The sequence below is a fragment of the Pterocles gutturalis genome, unplaced genomic scaffold (genome assembly GCF_000699245.1).
Source record: "Pterocles gutturalis isolate BGI_N339 unplaced genomic scaffold, ASM69924v1 scaffold19013, whole genome shotgun sequence".
In the NCBI taxonomy this organism is placed as follows: Eukaryota; Metazoa; Chordata; class Aves; order Pterocliformes; family Pteroclidae; genus Pterocles; species Pterocles gutturalis.
This window is the reverse complement of record NW_010123472.1, coordinates 32,364-55,408: the sequence shown is the minus strand read 5'-3', so window position 1 is coordinate 55,408 and position 23,045 is coordinate 32,364. Positions and strand designations below refer to the sequence as shown.

The window sequence follows — 23,045 nt, the reverse complement described above, 5'->3', positions numbered from 1 at the left end:
ACATTCAGTGGTGTGCGGAAATCCATTACTTGTAAAGCATTAAATAATATTCTTGTTTCGTTTGGCTTAAGCATATGTTGGTTTTTCTTTTATATATATGATTTATAGTTATTTTGGCTGATTTCAGTTGTGCCGTTGTTAATTACTGTTCTGACACGTTGTGTGTTGTGCGTACTTCAACAATAAGTAAGGCCATAGCGTAGCTTTTTGTGGTGGAATTGTTCAGGAGTGTTTACCTGGGGCGTGTCATTGGCTTTTGTGAATGACTTAACACTCATTGCATTTTTCTGGGACACCTTTTCTATGCATCCCAGCCTCTTGTTTCTTTTGTTTTTAACTGAGACTGTACTGAGAACTCCATCAATGTGTCCTCAGGGAATCATTTTCTCTTAATGCTAAACCTGTTGGAGGTTTTGAGAAGTTCAAAGAATCTGCTGCTGTTCTAGTTGATGGTTGAATTTAAGAACATAATCGGTGAAAAAGCTCCTCCCAAATGTACTGGGATACTGCTGCCACTAGTTTTCCAGCTTGAAACAGTAATATAAAGGGACAGCATGCAAATTGATGTTCTTAAGATGCTGGCTGTTCAATTCAAATTGTTGGTTTAATGGAGCACTGAATTTAAAGGAGAATAAAGTGGCCCCAGGAGCCAGTCAGATTGATGCTCATGTTGAAGTTTATATTTTTTTGCTATTCTCTAGGGCTGCTTTGTTTTTAAACCGAGTCCCAAGAAGAGAAGGCTGTCTCAGAATACAGGTTAGTGCATTTTGCTATATATTGCTATACTTGGGTTAATCCTGGAAGGGTGACCGCATCTGATTGAATATTGTCATAGCTGTGTGAGGATTTCTGTTGCTCCTTAATGTTGATATTGCTGAAAATTAGGTTTTTTTCAGAGGAACCCCAGCAAATTGTTGGCTAGTGTAAATGTTTTTTTCATTGCCAGCAGTCAAGATTGTATAGCTATCTTTGTCTTTGCAGATTTTTTTTTTTACAGGAGAACTGTTTTCCATGCTATCATAAATTGTTGACTGACTGACAAACTATTTATCTGAAGAGTCTGAATGAGCCACTTTTGAGCTATGGGAGTCAGAAATTATATCTCATTACAGAGTCTCATCATATTCTTCATAGTTTGCCTAAATTTCTTGAGGAAAAGAAGACAGAAAAGCCATTTGTGCTAATTCCGTGGTTTCTGTCCACTAGTGTTTGTTATATATATTTTATTTTCTCCAGGCTATATGCTGCGTATGCAGGTCTCTTGTCATTTGAGGAAGACTGAACAGGACTGGCTCTTGTTGGAGCCAGAAATAATGCTTCTTAAATAGTTGCTGTTTGAGACTCAGTTAGGAAACTAACTGTTCTTCCCAAGTTCAACTTTTTTTGGGGCAGCATCAGAGCTGTCGAAAGCTGTGACAATTTATATTAAAAAAGTGGAGGGGAGAGTAATAAGGCCAGGTTTTTGTGGAAATCACCACAGATTCATTCATTACCAGAGGGACTTACTGTAACACCTACTTTAAAAATTAGTCACAAATTATTTTTTATGTGAGAGTTGGCATATCTGTAGCTCAGGGAATGAGAAGGAGGGAAACAGAACCCAGTCTGTCATTCCAAGTCATTGCAAGATAAATAAACCAACAACCAAGATCTATGCGCTTAAACCACACTGAATTTTTACACCTTACTGGATATTATGTTTTCATTTTCTCAAGATTAGTAATGCTTGGTTAAATCCTACTGAACATGTTTTTTCTAGTTAGCAATGTTTTGAGACAGAAAGATAAATTTGCCTGAACTACCCCCTTAAGGAGAGGCAGAGGTGAGCTGGTTTGCTCACAACAGTTCGTTAGAATGATGGTGTAAACAAACAGTGCTTTGATGTGCATCTTTCCGGTTTGGAAGCCCAAACCTGTCAAGTGTGAAGTTTCAGGTGTGAAACTTCACAGCGTCTATAGTTGATAATACCGTTGCACCCCACCAAAGGCCTTCTGTGCACCTATGGTTTGAGTTTCGGTAGTATAAAAGGAAAATTATGCCTTGTTATATTATCAGTAATGTGGTGGCTGGATTTTCTTTAACTGAAAGCCTAAGACCTGTGTAATCAGAGTAGGTTATGTATTTTAAGTTATTTTTCTTGGAGGTATAAATGATGCGTTAGATTAGGGGAAACCATGACTGAGGATGAGGGATACCTCTTGTTCTGTATTTACAGAGCTATTTTGGGTGTTTTCAGTGTTTTGGGGGATTGAATGTGCTCGGCAACTGATTCTTTTCTGAAGATCAGACCAGTGCTGATGCTTCATTAAATGGCCACTAAAAGGACATTAATGACTAGCAAATTAATTTTTTTATATGTTGCCTGTTAGCAACAGTTAGCAGGCTGTTTACTTAACCTTCAGTGTTTGTGTTCTTCCAGGTGGTGTTAATGAAGCATTACACCAGGCCTGCTGAGTGTATGCTGGGAGTATAGAGATGGTTCCAAGCCTGTGCTTTTTTGTTTGTTTGTTTCTTTCTTTCTTTTTAGGGGAAATGTAGACTGTGTGGATGTGGGAGGAAAAACAATGAGAAAAATCCCACCCAGTTCTATTAGTTTCTATTCAGTCTCCCATTTTACTCCCAGCTCTCTTTCCTTCTTAGTTGGAAGCTGGTGGAGACTTTCTGTACTCACATCTGTGAGGCAGAGCAGCACCTAGGTAGCCAAATATATTTGGAAAATGTGCCCAGGTAATTTTTTACCAAGAAGGATCTGATTCTCCTTTCCTTTTTCATAGTGAGCGTGTGTAGAAGTGAGAGGCAATTTAGAGGTGCGCCAGAAATGTAGGCCTGGTTTGTGCTTAAAAGTTTTTCTGGCATAGTTGTGTTGGTTAAATGTATTTTAAAATAGTAAATAAATCTGTGTTTCATGTAACCTGACTGTCCTTTCCCAGTCTACCTTATTATTTTCAGGAAATTGGTTTTAGCTGCGTCTTCTCTGGGGAACAGAAAATATTTTCGTGTATCTGTTCTTGCAAGCCTTTGTGGTTCATATCTGACTGTAATAGTGAAGGAGGATTGAATATTTAATAGGTGAAAAAGACCCACAGAACTTTCTGAAGCAAGGGAAAAATTTTAAAAATTTTATTTTAATAATAAAGGCTGTTTGCTCTGATTTAGCTCACCTGGGACTTCAGATGGAAGCCAGTTCTTTACCTTTTGCCTGCATGCTTAGATAACAGATTCTGCTTGTTCCCTCACTTATTCTACCAGATACCGGCAGTTAATTAATTGGTTAAGAGAAAAGTCATCTCCCTCAGATATATGCGTATACTAAGATGTTAGTTTTTCAGTCAGGTGCTTTGTTTTCTTCTCAACAAAGAGATTTGTTTTAATGATCTTGTTTGTGCTTGCCTTTGCTTTCAGTCTTTCTAGATAATGATTTCAGGAAAAGTAATGATTCAGAGGATACTGAGTTGCGGTTTGTTACTTGTCAGTCTTTATGGAATCAGATCAAATCGGAAACAGAGGTGAGTCTTGCACCGAAGACTAAAGTAGTGGTTTGCATTTATAACAACACTGCTTGCTGCTTTGTTTCTGGACATCTTATTTTTTACGTGCTTAAAAGGCAATTAGTTAAAATGTTAAAAGGGCCAGAAATATTGACTGAAACTGAAATCCCTGTCAGAATATAAAATAGTAATAATAAATCCATCAATTACACATTACTTCTAACCACACAACTACATGCTTTTGATGCTTCAAGCTGCTGCTTCTAAGCTCTTCTTACTAATTGTCCTTTTTATTAATTCCTGGCATCCTGCTGTTTTCTCCTTTCAGTTCAGTTACATGCTTGCCAGCCCTCTGAGGATTTTAGGTTACTCTTGACCTCCATGTTTCAGAGTTTGTAACAGCCCAGGATTCACAGTGGATTGATGTGAATACAACTGCATGGATGTCGAATACTGAATGACATGGCTGCAAGCATAGTCTATTAAATTAGTACAGATAGTGTCAGTGGGGTTGTCTGGTAGAGATCAGAGTTAATTTCATACTGAACTGTGGCCTCCTAATTGTTGTGTGTTGGGTAGCTTGCTGTTGTTGTGTCCCTATAGCCAGCTGGCTTGTATTATAGTATTAATAATTACTTCCATACAGCAGGGATTTCCTCTTCTATTCAGTGTCAAGGATTCTGGGCAAGTATTCTGTATTCCTCTGCCTACTGTTGGGCTCTAGACATTTTGAGAATTTTTTTTCCAAAGTTTGTTTTGGAATGTACAGTACAAGCCAGATGGATGTAGCTTACAATCTGGACCCTTGGGCTAAACTCATAAATTCCTCTAATTCTGTTCCTACTATTCCATGATCCAGCTCACTTTGACGAGTCAGCACCCTTTTCAAACTGTAGCTAGCCAGACTGAGCAAAGCAGTGTACTACATGCTGGTGCTGACTATAGAGAACACACCGAAATTTGTGGAGGTATACTTGGTATCTTCCTGCCAACTGCTTCAGCTTGACAGGTTAGCTGGCAGCATTGGCAGTGATGTTGGCAGCTGCACCAGAAACTCCCTTGTATCGTCGACTGTAGGGAAGATGACATTCTGTAGCTACTTCTGGAAGACATTTCTTGGATCTTCTTTCTTTGACACAGTGTTGTCAAGGCTTTTGAGACAATGCTTCTACATCACCAACAGTGCCTGCAGGATTTTTAGTTTGAAGAAGTGTTGGGTTTTTTTCATAGTGCTCTGTAAGGATTTCTCCCACAGCAGCAGGCACTGTAGCAAGACACAGCCCATTGTAGCAAAAGCCTCCCTTAACCACTCAGAAGCACAGAGCCATTGCCATCTGCAAAATCGTCAATCTTTCCTGTTCTAAATCTCCTACCCTTCTTTTCTTGAGGCTGCTGCAAGTTTGACAAGTACTTTGTTCTGTTTTTCCTCCTCCTGATGGAAAACAGCTCATGCTACACTGACAAATTGGTGCGGGCCTTGCCTTAGAGTTTGATTTGCCTGAGGGCAGATTACCTGCAGTTACTTTTGCTGATATACATTGAATTTTCTTTATACAGTTTCTGAGGTATATCTGATATTTTTCGTGGCGTCATAGAATGCTTTGGGCTGGAAGGGACCTTAAAGATCATCTAGTTCCAACTTACCTGCCACGGGCAGGGGCACCTTCCACTACTGAGTTCTGAATTACCATCCTTATATCTGACTTTTGGCAAACCTGAAGGTGGTAATTGTTCTTGCTTATAAAATTATGTGATAATTCAGGCTGGAAGGGACCTTAGAATGTCTGTAGTCTGAACTCTTGCTCAAAGCGGCATCATCTGTAAGGTCAGACCAGTTAGGTGTGGGCTTTATCCAGTCAGCGTTTTGTTTCTTATATACTTTCAAACCCTGGTGTAGTAAACCTGCTCCATGGCAGAATACTTGGGAAGTGCATGGCTTGCTGGTTTGGACTTCTGTTCTAGGGCTTCTGGTAGTGTCCTAAGGGATCCTAGCAGGATGTTCTGTGAAGTTTTTGCCAGTGTACTGCTACCTGGCGATTCATTGGCAGGCCATGTGCTTGTGCTGACGTTTTCCCAGTTCTCTGGTATCTGCTGGAGGTATTGAAGAAATTTGACCTCCAAGTACTTTGTTGTGGAGCACTCTTGGCTTTTGTATGTCCATCATAAACTGTGCTGTAGTTGTGGCAGCACCATCTGTTGTCTGATCATGACATCCTTTCAGGCCTCTCACAAAATGAAAAGCTGGCAAAAGTACTGCAGGAACTGTCCTTCATTTTTGGAAGGTGAATTTTGGACCGTTTTTAATATAATATAACCATATTATAATATTTTTTAATATGTAGAGGGTGAAAAGAGTAAAATTACTTTGTGTACAGTTTAGTCAGTTCAGGAGAGCAACAGGAACTTTTCTGTATAATGGAATTGGTATCATGCAATCTCCTGGAGATGTGCCCTTAACTCTTTGGTAGCTGCCTCATCAATGCTGCTAGAGATGGCCTTTGCCACTTCATTTCAAAATAAGTTCACTGCTACGTATGTCACTTCTTTTTGCTTATTAATCTTGATGATTTTATTTGGGGCAGGGGTTTAATCTTGTTTCTATGTTCTAGAGTATATATTGATATCCTGAACTTCAGAGTATAGGGTTTTTTTTTCTGTTCTAGCAGAAGGCATATGTTGGATTACAAACAGATTTTCAAAGGCACATACATAACAAAAGAAATACAAAATGCTTCTACTATATATATCTGCCTTTAAAAATTTTATCTCCACCTGTTTTCTCTCACCTTTCCATATATTCCTGCATATATGTATTCTTGTATGAAAATCATCCCAAAAGGCAAAAGACAGTGTAGCAAATGTGGTTTAGTATTTTTTCCTATAAAACATACTTAATGTTTTCCTTTATTTTTTTTTCTTTAATCCTGAAGTAGATTTGGAGGAGCTGAATGTTTGTTCTCATATAGATTTCTCAGAAAAATGTTTACAGGTGTTCTGTCAGCCAAGAGGAAATAATAGGCATTTTCATGAACATTCTTCCAGAAGCTAATTATAATGTTGTATTCCTCCTATGTCACTTACACTTTGTCAGTATGGTTTTTTCCTCCTTTTTTAAAGCCTGTGGTGTGACAACATAGTTAAGCTCATTTGCTTTCCAAGTTATTGTTGAGGCATGAACCAGAAGTTCCAAGATGGGAAATATCTGTGTTTGCCACACAGTGAATAAATTAACGTATTTATACTTCACAGGAAAACTTTGTGATGCTTAGAATTTTACCCTGAGGTTTTAAGGATTAAAGTTTACACAGGAAAAGGAAAGTATTCTATAAATAAAGTCTCTGTGTGTGTGTTTACAGCAAATACAGGAAGACTTGAATAAGCAGTTATTTGATAACCTAGTAAATTTTTTGAGGCGGTCTCATTCCGAGTTCCAAGAGAAGACAGCAGAATGGACTTGCCGGATGAAGTCCAGAGAAATCCCTACTGCAGCTCTTGTCTTAGGTAATTTTTAAAGACATATTTTGTTATGTACATCTGCTTAAAACTGGCACAGAGCTCAAAGAAGAATATATTGCTTACTTCCAGCAATTACTGTGAGCACTATCAGCTTCAGGAATGTTAACAGAAGAGATTGGGCTGGGAGAAGGAAGTAGGATAAGACCTCTTTCCCCTTTGTCTGTGTGCATAGTAGTGCAGTAAGGTAACACCCAAAAGCCTGTCTTAGGCAGCTAGTAGTGGTTTGTTTGGGGTTTTTTTCCTGATGCACTGGAGATGTTTTGATTCTGTCCCTGTTCCTGCTACCAGCATGCTTGGTGGTCTCTGTGACTAACCATGGAATTCCACAGCTTCTCTCTGATATATGTTCTTGCAGTGCATCTGTATGTGTAGGAAAGCAGTGAGCAGTGTCCTTATCATGGAAAAGGAGCATTCTTTCCTTTTTTCTTCTCCATCATTTTGCTTCCTTTCAGAGGGCTGTAACAGTAATCCTACACCTGGTTCAAAGCAACCTGATTGCATTTTCAGTGGATCATTTTAGGGAACCTAAAATCAGGCCTGTGCTTCAAATCTACTGTGTGAGCACTAACAAAGCCTGGAAGGTAGTCTACTTTTGTAGGTAGTAGAATGTGAGAAGTTTCTGCTCTGAATATTTCTGGGGAAGAAGCTGTGAATTGATTTTCTTCATCTGCAGGCCTTAGATCACTGTGGATGGCTTCTGAGGGTATGAGGAACAGAGAAGTTAAAAAGCTAACCTAATCCTTGTAGGTTTGCACCCTTGAGAAACCTTTCTTTAAAAAAAAAACCCAAACTATATGAGGGATCTTTGCAGTGATTCACTTTTCTTTAATCAGCTAGTATTAACATGTGTGTATAATCTTGTGCTAGTTTTTTATCTTTACTCATACATGAGGCAATGTTTTTCATTGCTTCCTTGAATATTTGAGGTAGCTTCTGGTTTTTGTCTGCTGTTCAGTTTATTGTTCGATCATTGTAGTCACAATCACAGGAGAAATGCCCTTAAAATTTTGTCTTTTTTCTAGGTGTAAATGTTACAGATCATGACTTGACTTTGAGAAGTCTCTCAGAAGTCCTTCAGGATAATGTTACTCCTTATGTAGCCCTGCTGGAAGCCAAAGATTGCCCAGGTAAATACTGCAATACCTTTGCTTCTTCATCTGAATAAGATGTCAATTAACTACAAATTCTAGTTTTTGCCACCAAATGTAAGAATAATGGGTTGGAGAGATCTTGAAGGCTTTCTAAAGATTTGCTCAATCCCATGTTAACGTAGCAGTAATGCCTACTGTATTTTAAGATGTATCCAGTTCTGTTTAAAATGATGAAGATCGGAATACTACTTAATTGTAGCATAAATGTCAAGAGCATGCTGCTCAGTGTACTGCATGTTGATATTGTAGGTTGGCTTTCCTCTTGTTTAATTGGACAGTGTATGTATGCATGACACTTTTAAAATGCCTACAATCACATCATTACAGTGAGGGAATGGGTAGAATAAAATTTAGTCTCACTCTCCTTTTTCATTTTTAAATAAAAAGATTAAAATCATGGCAGCATCCCCAGATCTATGGCTTGGCTGCCTTATTTATGTTTAGGTTGCTAAAAGCATGTGGCTGGAGTTCAGGAAAGGTACAGGGCCAGCATCTTAACCTGAATCATTCCTTTCTAGGCAAATCAGTAAGATAATTTTTATTGCATTAACAACATGCATATTGTGAATACTTTCAAACTTTGTGGGGCATGAGTTATGCACTGTGGAGAGAGAGAACGAGAATAACTAGAAAAGTGAAAAATAATAAGTGATAACTTGGGATAATTTTTTAGAGTATGAGTTGAAGAAGTGTTACTAAATAACCAAATGTCTTCACTATGTGTCTGAAAATGTGTTGTGAAGGCATAAAAAATCTGATACAGAAGCTGATGGGGCAGCTGATGAACTGCTATATAGATGTGGGCTCACTGGAAGACGAGGACTCTGTGCAGGTTTCCCAGAGTAGAATACGTTGTTCAATGACTTCTCTTATCAATTGGTATGGGAATGTAACAAAGGTATGATTTTTTTTTTTTTGTATCACCAGTTTGTAAAAATGCCTGACCTCTAGATGCTTTTGAAGAAAATTGATCACTTAAATTTCTATGCTGTAGTGAAAAAATGCCAGAGGTTAGCTTTTCATTTAATACTAAGAAATAACTGAGATTGAGGTGATTTAAATATAAATCCGTAACACATATAATGTGGAGTTAGCTTCTGATGAGGTATGAATGTCAGAATTCTGAAAAACAAGCAAAAAGTACTATTTTATCATATGGTTAAGTGGGAATTAGAAGCTTAAAATGCAGTATCAACTCCATGCCAGATGCTTTTCTTCCAGCTGTGCTGTGATGTTTTGTTCGGTAAAACAAAACTTTAAGAACAGCCATCTAGGGGAAGGGCATTGTATTAGTGCTGATGTGCCATTATGGTGTCTGCAGTAAGAAAATAACATTGGAAAATAACATTGACAAGCAGTAAGAAAATAACTTTGGAAATGCTTTTGTATCTTTGTATCCTAGCCATTCTATGATTCGATAAGTTTTAAGTGTTGTTTCTGTCATGAATAAAAGCAAGAACTGATTTTATTATTACTTAATCGGAGCAGTGTGCTAAATAAAAGTTTGACTACACGCTCTTTTTGTTACTGGGTAAAGATAAAGGAAATGGGCAACGTCCATGAACACAGCTCAAATCTTTTCCTTCTGTCCCGACAGAATTTCACCAGTTCTGTCTTGCAAAGCTATTATTGTCTTTGCTGGAATGTGGGTTTTAAAAATTTATTTATTCTTTGTACTTCCTGTTGTGCCAAACAGAAGGAAGAAAAAATTGCAATTCTAAATGCTAATAATAAATACAACTGTAGCAAAAAGTCAGTCATGTCACTTTGGAGCATTACAATATCATAGATGTCAATCTTTTTATTTTCCTGCCTTTTGTTTATTAATACATAACAAATGACTTTAAAGAAAACGGATTCTGAAACTCCAAGCAAAAAAACCACTTCCTCTTCTAGACACTGGCAATCTCCTCCAGTTGTAGTTGTATTCAAAGATTTGGAAAGTTTCACCACAAAAGTACTTCAAGACTTCATAGTCATCAGCAGGTAACGTGACCTGAAGTTTAGTTCTTCCACTCCTTTACCCATTTTCTATTTGCAGCTGTTGTGAAGTGTAACAATGCGGTCAGTGGAGAGCTGGAATAAAATATTGATGCTGCTGCTTTGCAGCAGTGATTGAGCAAAACCCTATTTGCTAGGTTTTGGGGATAGATGATCCTAAAGCTGACTTGAGACTGTGAACCAGAGTGCCTAAGGACTTCGTTGAGATATTGGGTGGCTGATTTAATTCTTCATATGAGAGAATTTATTGTCACTAGTTGTTATAGAATTTGTGATTGTGAAAGTAATTTTTTAAGATGCCTAGATCTTTCTTCTATAGACTTTAAAAATTGTTTTCAGGTATTTTGTTTTTATGACTACTGATGTAATGCTGACTGAAGGTTACTACCTTACTAATAGGAGTATATAAAACCTACCCAGATAATCTCTTTGTGTTGGCCAGGATCTGTAATGAGCAGTCAACTACTTCAGGTGCTCCTGTGCCTCTGTCCTTCCTTAACCTGTCTTCCTTAATATTATCTCATGCATTCTAATCAGAAAGCCATGCTGTTCTCCAAAACAGAGCCTCTTAAATTTAGTCCCCGGGTTGAAACTACAGTTGCAGCAGAATTGGGGCTGCCGTTGTACAATTAATTCAGCTGCAGCATGCATACCTCTAAACAAAGCTATGCAATTTCACCTGATGAGAGAACCACAAAAAAAATATTTTTCTACTTCATGTCTGGAGGATGGGTTCTCTGGGGAACATTTCAAGAAGTAAAATCAGAAATGTACGATTATCTGGAAATAATTAGGATGTAAGGCAGAGAAAAATGAGGTTTTATTTGTTTTTTAAGTGTTGTGTTTTATTTTGCTTTTTGTGGCAGTGCTTAATTACGAGCATGTGGAATGCAACTGAAGTGCAGTCCAGGTCTCTCAGTCTACTATTTGCAAACACACTTTTTTTCGTAGACCATGTGTCTCTTTAGAAAAAAAATTAAAGGGATTCAAGTGATGATATAACTAAAGATAGTCTTGATTAAAGTAAAGTAGAAGAAATGTAAAACAGAAGCTCTCTGGAGCTGCATAACACTTGGAAAAAGATCTTTGGGATAATTGCAGATATTAGGTTTATTCTTTCTATTTCACTCTTAAACATGTTTAATAATAAGGGTGAAGTGGGTAAATATGAGAGGTTCTGATTTGATAATCACAGGATTCGGTTTCTCTCTGATATTATTTTAGGTTATCAACAGTGGACAGAAATATATGATATTTATTGTTTTTATGTTTAAGTCTCTAGCAATGACTTTTGAGGATTTAGAGAAATAATTGTGGGGTAACAGTTGAGACACAAAGGTCAAAAAGTTGCTGTGGTGGAAACAGAAGAAAGGAATAAATTGTCAATTTTAACCTAGATGATGTTTAGGATAGCAGAATTTGTATCTCCTTGAAACTAATAAAAAATAGAAAATAATGATTAAATAATACTGAAAACATGGTATTGTTTATAATTTGTATGCTGTGCACAAGGAATGCAGCATTCAGTCCTGGATATCAGTTCTCAAAGCATATACTAAAAAATTATCTGAAGAGGAAGATTGAATCTAGAGAAGTTGGAATTCTTTTTTTTAAGTATAATGAGGCCATAGTACATTAGAGGCGTTTCATATTTACTTTAAATTTATTAAATGGTGTAAAATTTGTAAATTTTATTGACACTGTTAGCTGTTATTATTATTTTTAGCTTATTTTTTAAATTATTTTTAAGCTTTTTTTTCCGTATTTCTTTAAAGAAAAAAAAAAATTATAAGGTTCAATTCTCTGAATATAACTGGGGGAAGACAGGACCAGTACAGTACTCCAACGGAAAGGTGCTTTTTATGCGACTTCCTATGTGAATCCTAAAATTTAATTTAAGTTGCTTTTCTACTTCAGAGCTTTAAATAGCTTCCTTTCTTTTTCATTTTATTCCACATCAGCAGTCTTTTGATTTACTAGGAACAGATCTTTAATTTACCCCTTTATGCATCCAAGCTCAGTGCTGTACTAGGAACATAATGCATTTGTTTCATGATTTACTATAATGTAACTATTATGTTTTTTTCTCCCTTCCCCCTGATCTAGTCAGCATATCCATGAATTACCTCTAGTACTGATTTTTGGAATCGCTACATCTCCAATGATTATCCACAGCTTACTTCCTCACTCTGTTTCCTCTCTGCTGTGCATAGAGCTTTTCCAGTCCCTTTCCTGTAAGGAGCACCTGTCTACTATAATTGACAAGGTAATTCCCTTTCTAAACAGGAGGAGTGTGTGTGTATTCCAGCACAGTGTACAAGTGTGGCCTTTTAAAGTAGGTTTATGTGAAGCTTTTGAAATAGAATCTGTTCCTGAGAGGTATGGATTTTGGTTATTTCCACTCGTAGCTGCAGAGCAGCTTAATACTGAGAGCTTCCTTCTCACATTGAGACACACTCACACACCTGCTTTCATCTTTCATTTTCTTGACATCTGTGCATACATAGTTGGGCAATTACACTTTGACATTCCCACCTCTTCGTTAAAGCAGTGCTTTGATTTGAGTTTTACTTTATTCCGGAAAACATAGCTTTAAACATAGAAAAATTCAGTTCAGCTTGAATTTTGCTGCCTGTCAAGAACAAGCAGTTATCCAAATGGTCAAGCTGTATAGATGCTGTGTCTGTGCAAGTCTCAGTACACAGCTTTGTGCAGGATTTCCCAAATTGTCATTACAGATGCTGAAAGCAGTGGTATCCCTGGTTATTACAGCAGTCTCTGATCTGTTTTTTGTAATTTTAAAAGTAAAAAAAGAAATAGTGTTAAGCAAAACTAACTTCAAATATTGCATATTAGTAGAAGGTACTTACAAAAACGTGGTGTAATAGTAAACTGAAAATCAGTCTTTGCATGGGTATTTTAGTAGAAGAATTGTTTTTAGAAGTTGGCAGTGCATTTAGTATCTCATTTAGTTGAATGCTAACACATACTGACAGTTGTATCAAATTGTATATATAAATTGTGCTGAGTTGAATTCTGGAAAGAATTTCTGCTATGGCTACTTGTCCTTTTTGTCTCCCTTAGCTGCTTCTGACACCCCAGTTTCCATTTAAACTGGGTGAGAAAGTTCTGCAGGTTCTCCTCAACATATTCTTGTACCATGATTTTTCCGTCCAGAATTTTATCAAAGGATTTCAGGTAGGCAGTGGTAACAAGAACTCTTCCTTTGTTTTCACAATCATAGTTTAATTACTAGGCACTGAAAGATTTCTTAGGTCCTAATCTTGCTGTCACTGACTTGGATGAAAAAATGTCCTTTGGGAAACAGTTTGGATCTGTGAACAGGTGGGTGTTTTAAAGTTTTAACTTCTAAGGTTTTAAGGGAAAACTTGTAGGGCAGGTATGAAGAAGAACGTAAAAGCTTTCTCTGCCACAAAACCCCCTGTATTTAGAGGTTACATTTAAAAGGGTAACCTGTCTTAGTGGGTAGAAAGACCTATATTTTGCTGTAGATTACCTTGTATCTTCTAACACCCTGGCAGAACTCTCCAGCTCTGATCCTCTGTGCCAGATCCTTGTACTCTGGTTTGTCATGGGGTGAGTAGGCTGCAGCAGTGTCTCTTGCCCACTTGAACTCCTCTGGCACAGTTTCTGGATGAACACTTCTTAAGTTTTTAGGGAAATAGGAGCTGTAAGGTCACTTACTTTGTGCCTCAGAGTAGGTGGTACTTGTGCTCCAAGCAGCCTTGCAGCAATGTGGGAGTTAAATTTACCCTCTCAAGAGAAAAAGTGGAAGACTTTCAGGTTTCTAAAAATAGTCTGTCCAGAGCATGATAATTATATTTTTATTGGCTTATATAGATCTTCATATTTCTGTATTTCAGTGTCATGAGTCTCCTTGTATCTTTTGTGGGTTGCAGAGAAGAGTTCTCTGAAGAATTTGTAGTCCCTGTAATCTGTTTTAGTGCAGGATTGTGAGATTGTTTATTTCTTGCCTGGTTCAACGAGTGAACCTGTTAGTGAAACATGCCCTTTTAGTACCATATACCTTTTAGAATGCCTCAGATTCTTCAGTATCTAAGATTTAGTGATTATACGTGACCAGGAGAAATATCCTGGCTGTAGTACTTCTTCCTGCAGACAGACCTGCATGGGCTTTCATAGGTTTCAACTCCTCTTATTTGAAAGAGTCAACAGGATTTAATGATTCCCCATTGATCTGATACAAAAATACAAGTCCTAGTCCTGACAGTGTATGGCTGTGTCCTCGTGCATTAAAAGCATTCAAGGATGAAGCAGTTTCAGATCAGATCTCCTAAGTGGTAGATAAAAGGGATCACCATAGTCTCATTATGCCTATGAATTATGTTAACTTTTCTAACAGGAAGTGTTTTTCCCCTTTGACAGTTCCTATGTTTTAAAAGTTTTTAGTGAGATTGTCTGTTCGGGTTTTTGGTATTTTTTTTGAGAATGGATGTGATGAGTATATGCTACTATTCTGCAAGGCCCTGATGCTACAAACATTTAGTGCAGCTGAAATCAGTGATAAAGTGCGTTTGTACGTATGCATAGTAAGAGCTTATCAGTGTATTTTTGTGTACATGAAATAGAAATCGAAATTAGGACATATGATAAGTTTGCTTGTCTACAGAAGTTGCTTTATAGATCTTTAAATATACTTTAATATTTGTGAGCATTGGAGCTGAATATATAGCCTAAAGAATGCAGTGATTCACATAAGTTAATAGAAAATATTTGACAAGCTGTAGTTATTGTCACGTGAGAGGGAGGAAGGATGAGGTACTGAATACAAACAGCGCATACAGCAAAAAAGGTAATTACGTGACTGTATTTAAAACTGATTAATCAGTGTCCTACAGTGACTTATGGAATATTCATGAGCTGTAATGCATATTTTTTTAAAGGAATAACATTAGTACCATTGTAGTATATGCACTGTAGTAATAAGAAAACATTAAAAGGTAGATTTACCAGGGAGGATGACTTTTATTAACATCACTGGTTCTTGCTTTGTTTTTCAGCTCTGTGTTGTGGAGCACTTCTATTCCCAACCTCTTAGTGTACTGTGTTGCCAACTGGTAGACAGTAAGAAGAGAGTAAATTCTTTATCGCATGATCAGTGTGAAAACATTCGAAGACTGCCCTCCTTTAGAAGGTAAAAGGAGCAGTAAATTTTTGGATAATATTGTAGTTAGCTTTAAAAAAGATTAAAGGTGTCTGTAAATGTAGCTCCATGACAACTGTAGATCACTTGTGTATACGTTTCTATAGAAAAGGTAAATTGATCAAAAGGAGGACAGTTCTAAGTAATTTCAGGAAGCCTTAATCTTCTGATCTAGAGAGCACAGCTTCTGTGATGTGCAATCACTTGAACTTTTTTTTGCTCTTGTTCTAAATATAGAAACAAGCTATTATGACAAATAACCATAAATCACGTTTGAACTTGTTAAGCTGACTGGGAGCATAATCTCCAGGGTTTTGGAGTGACCTTTCAATTTGCTGGATTTGGCTGTCTCTTCTTGAGTCTTTCCAACGAAGCATTTCTAGCAGCATAAACTTTTTTAATTTTTTAACCCTATAATCTTTAATCATACTTTACATTATAATTTCTGTAATTTTTTTTCTTGCCATCAGGTATGTGGAAAGGCAAGCATCAGAGAAACAGATTGCACTGCTGACAGCAGACGACTTCTTAAAGGTAAAATTTTAAGAATGTCTTTGGAGAGCAAAAATAACTTTCCCAATATATTAGTTTGTGGAGGCTAAGATGTGTAGTTCTGTAATAGCATCTGTCGTACAGTACGTACTGTGTTTTTCATGTCCAGTAATGGAGAATTAGAATTGGCCAGTCAAAATTCTGAATCTCTAGGGTTGCCAGATACACCTTTATACAAAGCTGCACAACTGTTCTTACATCAATTTTTAGCTGTATATAGAAATATAACTGCTTAAAAAGAAGGTTACAAGGTTAATTTATGGTATGGTCTTTTAATGCTTACTCAGACTGACTTTATTTGAAAGTCAGTGAAGTATTTGAAGAATGAGTGGGTAATCTTGGAGGTTATTTCATAAGCTCTTAATCCTCCATATGCTCTGTGTAGTTTCTGAACTCAGTAGGGCAGTCTAGGTCCCAATGAGGCACACATTTGTCCTAGATGTCGTACAGGATTAAAACTTTGATTTATGTTACATGTTCATCTGAAGGTTTGTCAGGTGATTAAAGTCAGGCTACTACTGTTGTGAGCCCTTTAGGAATACCCCAAAAAAAGATCTCTTGGTTATTTTCACCAGCTCGACCACTCCCAGTAGAAGCATTGCTCAGGGTAAAGGGTTTCTTCTAACTCTTCATCTCAAGTATAGTTAACCTGTCAGGCAAATGGTACTACTACATTTAAATCAGATAATTCCTGGTCTGTAAGGTTTTTGCAAGTGTGAAGAAGAACAATGGTAATGGCTGGAAGAGAGGTTGGTAGCAGGCGAGTTTGCAAGTGCAGTGCAATTATGGTGTTGAAGGTGAGGCATAATTTATATATGATTTTATGATCCGTAGTCTTCAACAGGAAAAGTAGCTTAAGCTACTGCTGTTCTCTTGCTGTATATTCCCACCTCAGCAGAAGTGCCAGCACAACTGCTTGTGTGGCTATGCAATGAATGTAATCAGAGAAACAATCTAATTAAAATAACCTGACAAAAAAAAAGACAAGACATGGGAATTTTTTTGATGGGTTGTTTCTGCAGAATGATTTCTGCAGCGCAGTTCACTCTGCAGGGGCATAAATGCTTCTATTGAAACCACATGAGGATGGAAGGAGTGGGAGTGAGCAGCTGAGATTCTGTTTAAAGATCATGTAATGGGCTGCTACTTTGAAAGTTGATTACTCATCAGCTTAAACTTTATATGTTTTAAACTTTATATGTTTAATAATATACCCCTTATTTCACAAGCTTCACCCTGTAAGTTTGGGAAAGAAACTGGAATTCTTGTGCTTATGTGCGTGTGATTCTTCTGACATTTTAATTGAAGACACTTGATCTAATCTCTGCCATAGGGGTAGGACCATTATTGCACTGCCAAGCTGGCAGCATAGTCTGCCTGGGGGGAAAAGGCCCTCTCGCTGCATTAATGAGGTGCTGTTTATTCTGTATGTTGTTCTAATCTACAATATCATTCTAAACTTTGGAAACACTTTCAAAGGCACTGTGATACTACTTCATATACATTTACTGTTCATGTTCAGGACCAGGTAAACTCGCTGTTCAAGCTTAGCACCTAAACCCTTTGTCAGCTGCAGTTTATCTTCCATGTTGTTAACACTTTTTTAAATAACTATCCAAGGAGTTCCACCTACTTAGAATAATCAGTTTTAAAAGCAACTTTACATCCTAATCACTTAAAACTCTGAAAGTTTTCATGGCAAATTTTGTTTGAAATTATGTAAATGTGGTGATGTATATTTACGGAATAACATTGCATAGTCTTCTAGTAATGTTTTCAAACTCTCATAAAACAGAATATGCCTTTTCACTCCATTGTTTGACAAAATACATAGTCCTACTATTCAGATATTTTAACTACTTCAGTCTTGAGCTGGGAAACAAGATGAAGGAAATATAGATGCTATAATGCTCTGTGTTTAGGGGAATAAGATTGATGTAGGAGCATTAAAGAGAACTCGTTTTCTTCTCAGCTTTTTTTGTGGTGGGGTAATTTTTTTATTTTTAATGATCTTACTTAGAATTAAAATACAGACTTGTGAGTGTCTACCCTAGGGTCTTGGAAGTCATTTAAACAACTGTTATATTGGTGACCCTTAAATTTTAATTTTAATAGATACAAAGTCTATGGGGAAAAATATCTTTAGTGATCTCAAACATATTTTAACATCAGAAAGCTCTCTGCAGCACTGTCTCTGTTACTTTCAGTATTTGCAGTATGATACTTAATCTTTCCACATCAGTACTTCCTTATATTGCCTGCAGATAAGGTTTTGCTTTTTTTTTTTTTTTAATCTTTGATACCCTTTGTGTCAGTTTAACTTTAGAGTAAACTTCAGTGGCTTGTTATATTTTTCTCTTTCCATTTGGAATAGTTTGCTCAGAGTTGAACAGAATGGCAATAAAATATGTAGAGAATCCTGTGGGTTTTTTCCTCTTTATCTTTGACTGAAGACAGGTGAAAGAAGATCTTCTGATTCACAAACTTAAGAGCCCAAAGTACTTTAAATACAGCTACCAGAAATTTTGAGTGTGCTTTTCCAGAAGTGTTACATATGCTTCCATGGGAGGCCAGTGATAATGAGATGCCATCCAGTAAATTCACTAGCAGCAGTTAATAATCCTTTTTTCCTAATATATGATTTTTTTTCTTAATTTCTCAATCCATGAATAAACAGAAATCAAATTAAGAGCGCATAGGAGCAGCGACTGCGTATTTCTGTATTTTCTGTGAACTGCTCTTTGTGTATACCTAACTAATAAAAACAGCAGCCACCCACAATATAAGAAATAAATTTTTAAATGCATTTGTAATATAAAAATGCAAATAAGGTTTTGAGTAAAAGCAGTTATGTAATTTCTCATTGCCTAGTAAAGGTATAGTCTCATTTTTGCAGGATGACATACCAAATCTAAAGGCTAAATATAGTTGAAAATGGTAAAATAATAACGCTAATCAATAACAATTCTCCAGTGAGATAGAGGAAGAAAGTAAAGTTAACAATTTGCAATGTGATTGCAGTGAACTGTTGAAATAGAGCTTTTTTGCATAGTGGTCTTAATTTAACACTGGTGATTTAGATCATAGCACACCACAATGTCAAAATCTAAGAGTAATTTTGATTTCTTAGTGAGAGTTTTAAATAAGTGTATATCAGAATGACTTAAAACAATTATTTTGTCACTGCAGGAAACAATACAGAAGTTGCTGGAGGAGTTGCATGTTTACCATGAAAACTATGTTCCAGTTCTGAGATGTCTTCATGTTTTCACATCATCTCTTCCAAAGTATCCTTTGGGCAAGCAGGTGATGTACTCTTATCCTGTTTTAATGAAACATGGGGTTTTTTGTTTTGAAGTATGACATCTGAATAAGTATTTATTCTTTGTCTTTGTTTACTATTCTGCTGCTTTGCCCCCTACTTCTTAAAACGGAGACAGATGCTTTCTTGCTATGGGCAGAGGGCAACAGCATGTGGTTTCTTTAGCGGTGTGTATGATACCTTGTCAACAGGAAGGTGTTTCCAGAAGGAGGCAGATGCACAGATTGGCAAAAGAATCCAAACATGCACTTTGCCACATCTGGGATTATCTGTATGCATTGCAGACAGTGTCTACTCTTCTACCACCTACTAGCTTGCTAGTCAAATTCAGATGGAGACAGTGTTTTAGCAGCCTCCTGTACAGAATAAAACTATAGTAAGGACACTGTGATAATTGTTCTTAATAGCCATATTGCTCTAATATCATTAAATCCACCTTCTTTTGCTAAGCAATTTCCTCTTCCACGGGAAGACCCATGTGTTCTGTGATGTGCACTTGTCTGTTGCTTCTCAGTGTATTACAAGAATCTGTCCATGACTACAAAATCAGCATGAACTGTCCCAGTATTTCAGAATAAAAAGGTGTTTAGCTGGGGCAATTGATTGGAGTTCCTTTCCATTCTCCGCAGTTATCCTCATCTGAATGTTCGTTGTTTGAAACCTGGTGTAGAGAACACATAGACTCCAGCAACACTAGGAGCTTAGTTCTCTAAGATACTAAATGCTCTCATTTCTTTCGCAATCATTCTGCATCTTTGGAAAACAAGCTCCAAAGGAATTACGTATCACTTTGAAAAGCTTGTTCCACATTACTTTGTTTGTAAAACACTTTATCCTCTTTTCACCTTCTGCATAACAGATCAGGGAGCTTCACTGTGCATGTTTGGAAAACCGAGTGTGGGAGACAGAGGAGTATGAGTCATCACTTCAGCTAGCAAGGTAATTTTTTTTTCCATTTTGTTTTAATAGCACCGTACAATGGAGAATACCAGTCATTGGTTATTCTGGAACTTAGAGCTGAGGATATTAACATGTTCACAGCTACTTGTAGGGTTGTTTGCAGGTATAATTGACTGCTGGTTTTATGTTGTCTTTCTACTGTTTTCCATGAAACTTAACCAGGTTCTAATATCTCTTATACCCTGAGTAATTATGCTGAAACCACTGAGATTGCTATGTGTGAATGAGAACATCAGCTGGGTTTTGTCTTTGAAAGTATGATTGTGCTAGATATTATCAACTAAATTATTAGCTTTAGTTGGCCTAAATTTTAATGTTGTAAAAATTAGAATCTGTTCCAAGTGAGTAGCTGAGGCCTTTTTTTTTTTTTTATTTCACTGCTTTTGCCTTGCCTCCTTTGTCTAGCAGTTTATACAGGAACTGAGTTAGTTTTTTGTGTTATTGTGAGCTTAGGACTTTAGGAGAGCCTACACTTGTGTTGTCTGTCAGTGTTTAAAATTGAAGAGTCATCTAAGCCAGTTTTCTTAGTTGAAGACCTTCAAGTCCAGTGTTCCAGCTACAGATTTTTAAAAGTGCTTTATCATGGCAAATGGCTGTTGCCTGATAGCTGTACTCATTCAAGTAATACATCAGTTCTGTTACATGAGGAACTGGTGCAACACTGTTACCATAACTGCCTCTCTACCAGCCTGTGAGCTTGTGAGGTTTGATGTGTCTGACAGTAAAATTGCATAGGAAAACCATGCCAGTGGTGGGTAGAGGATAGCTTTCTGGGCTCATATACACAAAGAAACAATACTTCAAACTGCACCTTTGCCAGAGTGGTTCTTAGGCATTGCCACTGCGCTGTTCTTTACCTTATTTCCTTTGAAAGGATTGCATGCTTGATTGCTCATTTCTACAGTCTTTCCTTCTTAATCCTTCTCTGACTCTTCTGAATCTTGACAGTACTTTTTTTTTCCCCCCTTTGCTCAAGTATGGAAGTTACTCACTGTTCCTTAATACCTTTGACTTCTCAGGGCCACATCATCTGCTACAGATACCCTTGTGTTCACCCTTTCCCATCTCTTATTCTTCTTTTCAGTGTTTTTCTGCAGTCTATCGAGTAAAAAGTAGAGAAGCTTTTGATCAGCTTGTTTCTCAATTTGTAACAAAGTCTCTCTTTTGCCCTTCATGAATTGTTTGAACATGGGGTTTTCAGTTGCACTGAGTTCCTTTTGTGGTTGGTTGTTTTTTTCCCCTACTTCAGCCTTTCCTTGGACTTTTTATCCCTTCTGCTAACAGTGCTCTCCACAAAGATGGTGGTTCAGGTGATCTAACTTTAGCAATCTAGACAATAGTTATTCTTCTTCAAGCTAGTTGTCTAAAAATATCTTGGAGAGACAGAGGGAGAGCGTGTGAGCTTCAGTTCACATGGGATTAATCCAGTCAGAAGAGAGATAAGATTCAGACATGTCGGAGAGTGTCTCAGTTTATTGGTTATGGGGAGCTAACTGGCTGGGACATCTTGTCAAGATTTTAGGTGGCAAAACAGAGGACTATCTGATGTGTTGTCTTCTGTCTAGATACTGTGCTCTGTTTTTATCTGATAATCATTGGTGTCATTCATCACACGCTGCTTATCACAGTCCTGCCCTTCTGTGACTGTTGTCATTTTGGTGTTGACCAATCGCTGTTGTCACTTGTTCAGATGATTCCCCACTTCAGCATTCAGAAGGACTTTCTATGGACTTCATCCTAGCTTCCTTCCTTGTCTTTCATAACTTGTCTCAGAATAATCGGAGACAGGTTTATTTACTGTCTTTGTCTGATTCAGATCTTCCTTTCTGCTTTGATCCTGTCTCCTAACCGAATTAAAATCTTAACCCCACTGTCTTGATACCTGGCATACTTTGCAGTCATCTCAAGCCCAAAAGTTTTAAAAGGATCCTTTACTGTTACCTGATATATAGAATCATAGAATGGTTTGGGTTGGAGAGGACCTTAAAGATCATCGACTTCCAACCCCCCTGCCATGGGCAGGGACACCCTCCACTAGCCCAGGTTGCCCAAAGCCTCATCCAGCCTGGCCTTGAACCCCTCCAGGGATGGGGTGTCCACAGCTTCTCTGGGCAACCTGTTCCAGTGCCTCACCACCCTCACAGGGAAAAATTTCTTCCTAATGTCTAATCTAAGTCTTGCCCTCTTCCAGTTTAAATCCATTACTCCTCATCACTACACGCCCTTGTAGAAAGTCCCTCCCCATCTCTCCTGTAGGCCCCCTTCAGCTCCTGGAAGGTCACTGTAAGGTCCCCCCTAAGCCTTCTCTTCATAACCATCCTCTTGACTGTTCTTCATGTCCTGTAATCCCATTGTTGTCATAAGTAAGTTTTTTTTTCTAAAACTTGCAGCTTCTTTTTGAATAATATTACTAAAATAAATCTGTTCTTTCCCGTTCACACATCTCCAAAACTGCTTATCGTCTCTCTATCTTAGGTGTTTTATTATTGCAGTATTTTCTTTGGCCTGGAAGAATCCTGTCTTGTTTACACATTGTATTCTACAAGACAGTTTCAAAATGTTTTCCAGCCTTTTTGTATGGTCAAGGTCACCCTTTCTGTTGTTAACTCCTGATGCTTTTCTGTACAAAACAAGTGTCTCTGAAGGCAACACCTGACTTAAAAAAATCCATAACCCTGAACTGGATAAACTAACGTTTCAAATTCTATCCTTTACAAGCATTTAGCATCAAATGTCAGATAGAAACTAGAGCTGAAATTGCAATTGCCCCTCCAGACATCTATAAGGCTGCCCCAGCCTCTTCTAAGTTCTTCCTTCAATCTCTCTTAGTCAATACTTAGGTAGCTGATATAGAGGACCCACTGCCTGAC

General features: G+C 37.4%; 1 protein-coding gene across 1 annotated transcript in view; it reads left to right on the top strand.

Moving 5' to 3' along the window:
* Window positions 1–179: 179 nt before the first annotated feature.
* ORC3 (origin recognition complex, subunit 3) overlaps window positions 180–23,045 on the top strand; it is a 34,209-nt gene continuing 11,343 nt past the window's right edge. Inside the window, exons 1-13 of the mRNA XM_010077924.1 lie at window positions 180–191; window positions 702–756; window positions 3,412–3,506; window positions 6,845–6,989; window positions 8,027–8,131; window positions 8,899–9,053; window positions 10,005–10,141; window positions 12,263–12,422; window positions 13,241–13,354; window positions 15,199–15,332; window positions 15,812–15,875; window positions 19,083–19,199; window positions 20,075–20,154. Coding sequence (XP_010076226.1) covers window positions 6,950–6,989; window positions 8,027–8,131; window positions 8,899–9,053; window positions 10,005–10,141; window positions 12,263–12,422; window positions 13,241–13,354; window positions 15,199–15,332; window positions 15,812–15,875; window positions 19,083–19,199; window positions 20,075–20,154 — 1,106 coding nt within the window. The 5' untranslated portion in view covers window positions 180–191; window positions 702–756; window positions 3,412–3,506; window positions 6,845–6,949. The remainder of the gene's footprint in view (window positions 192–701; window positions 757–3,411; window positions 3,507–6,844; window positions 6,990–8,026; window positions 8,132–8,898; window positions 9,054–10,004; window positions 10,142–12,262; window positions 12,423–13,240; window positions 13,355–15,198; window positions 15,333–15,811; window positions 15,876–19,082; window positions 19,200–20,074; window positions 20,155–23,045) is intronic.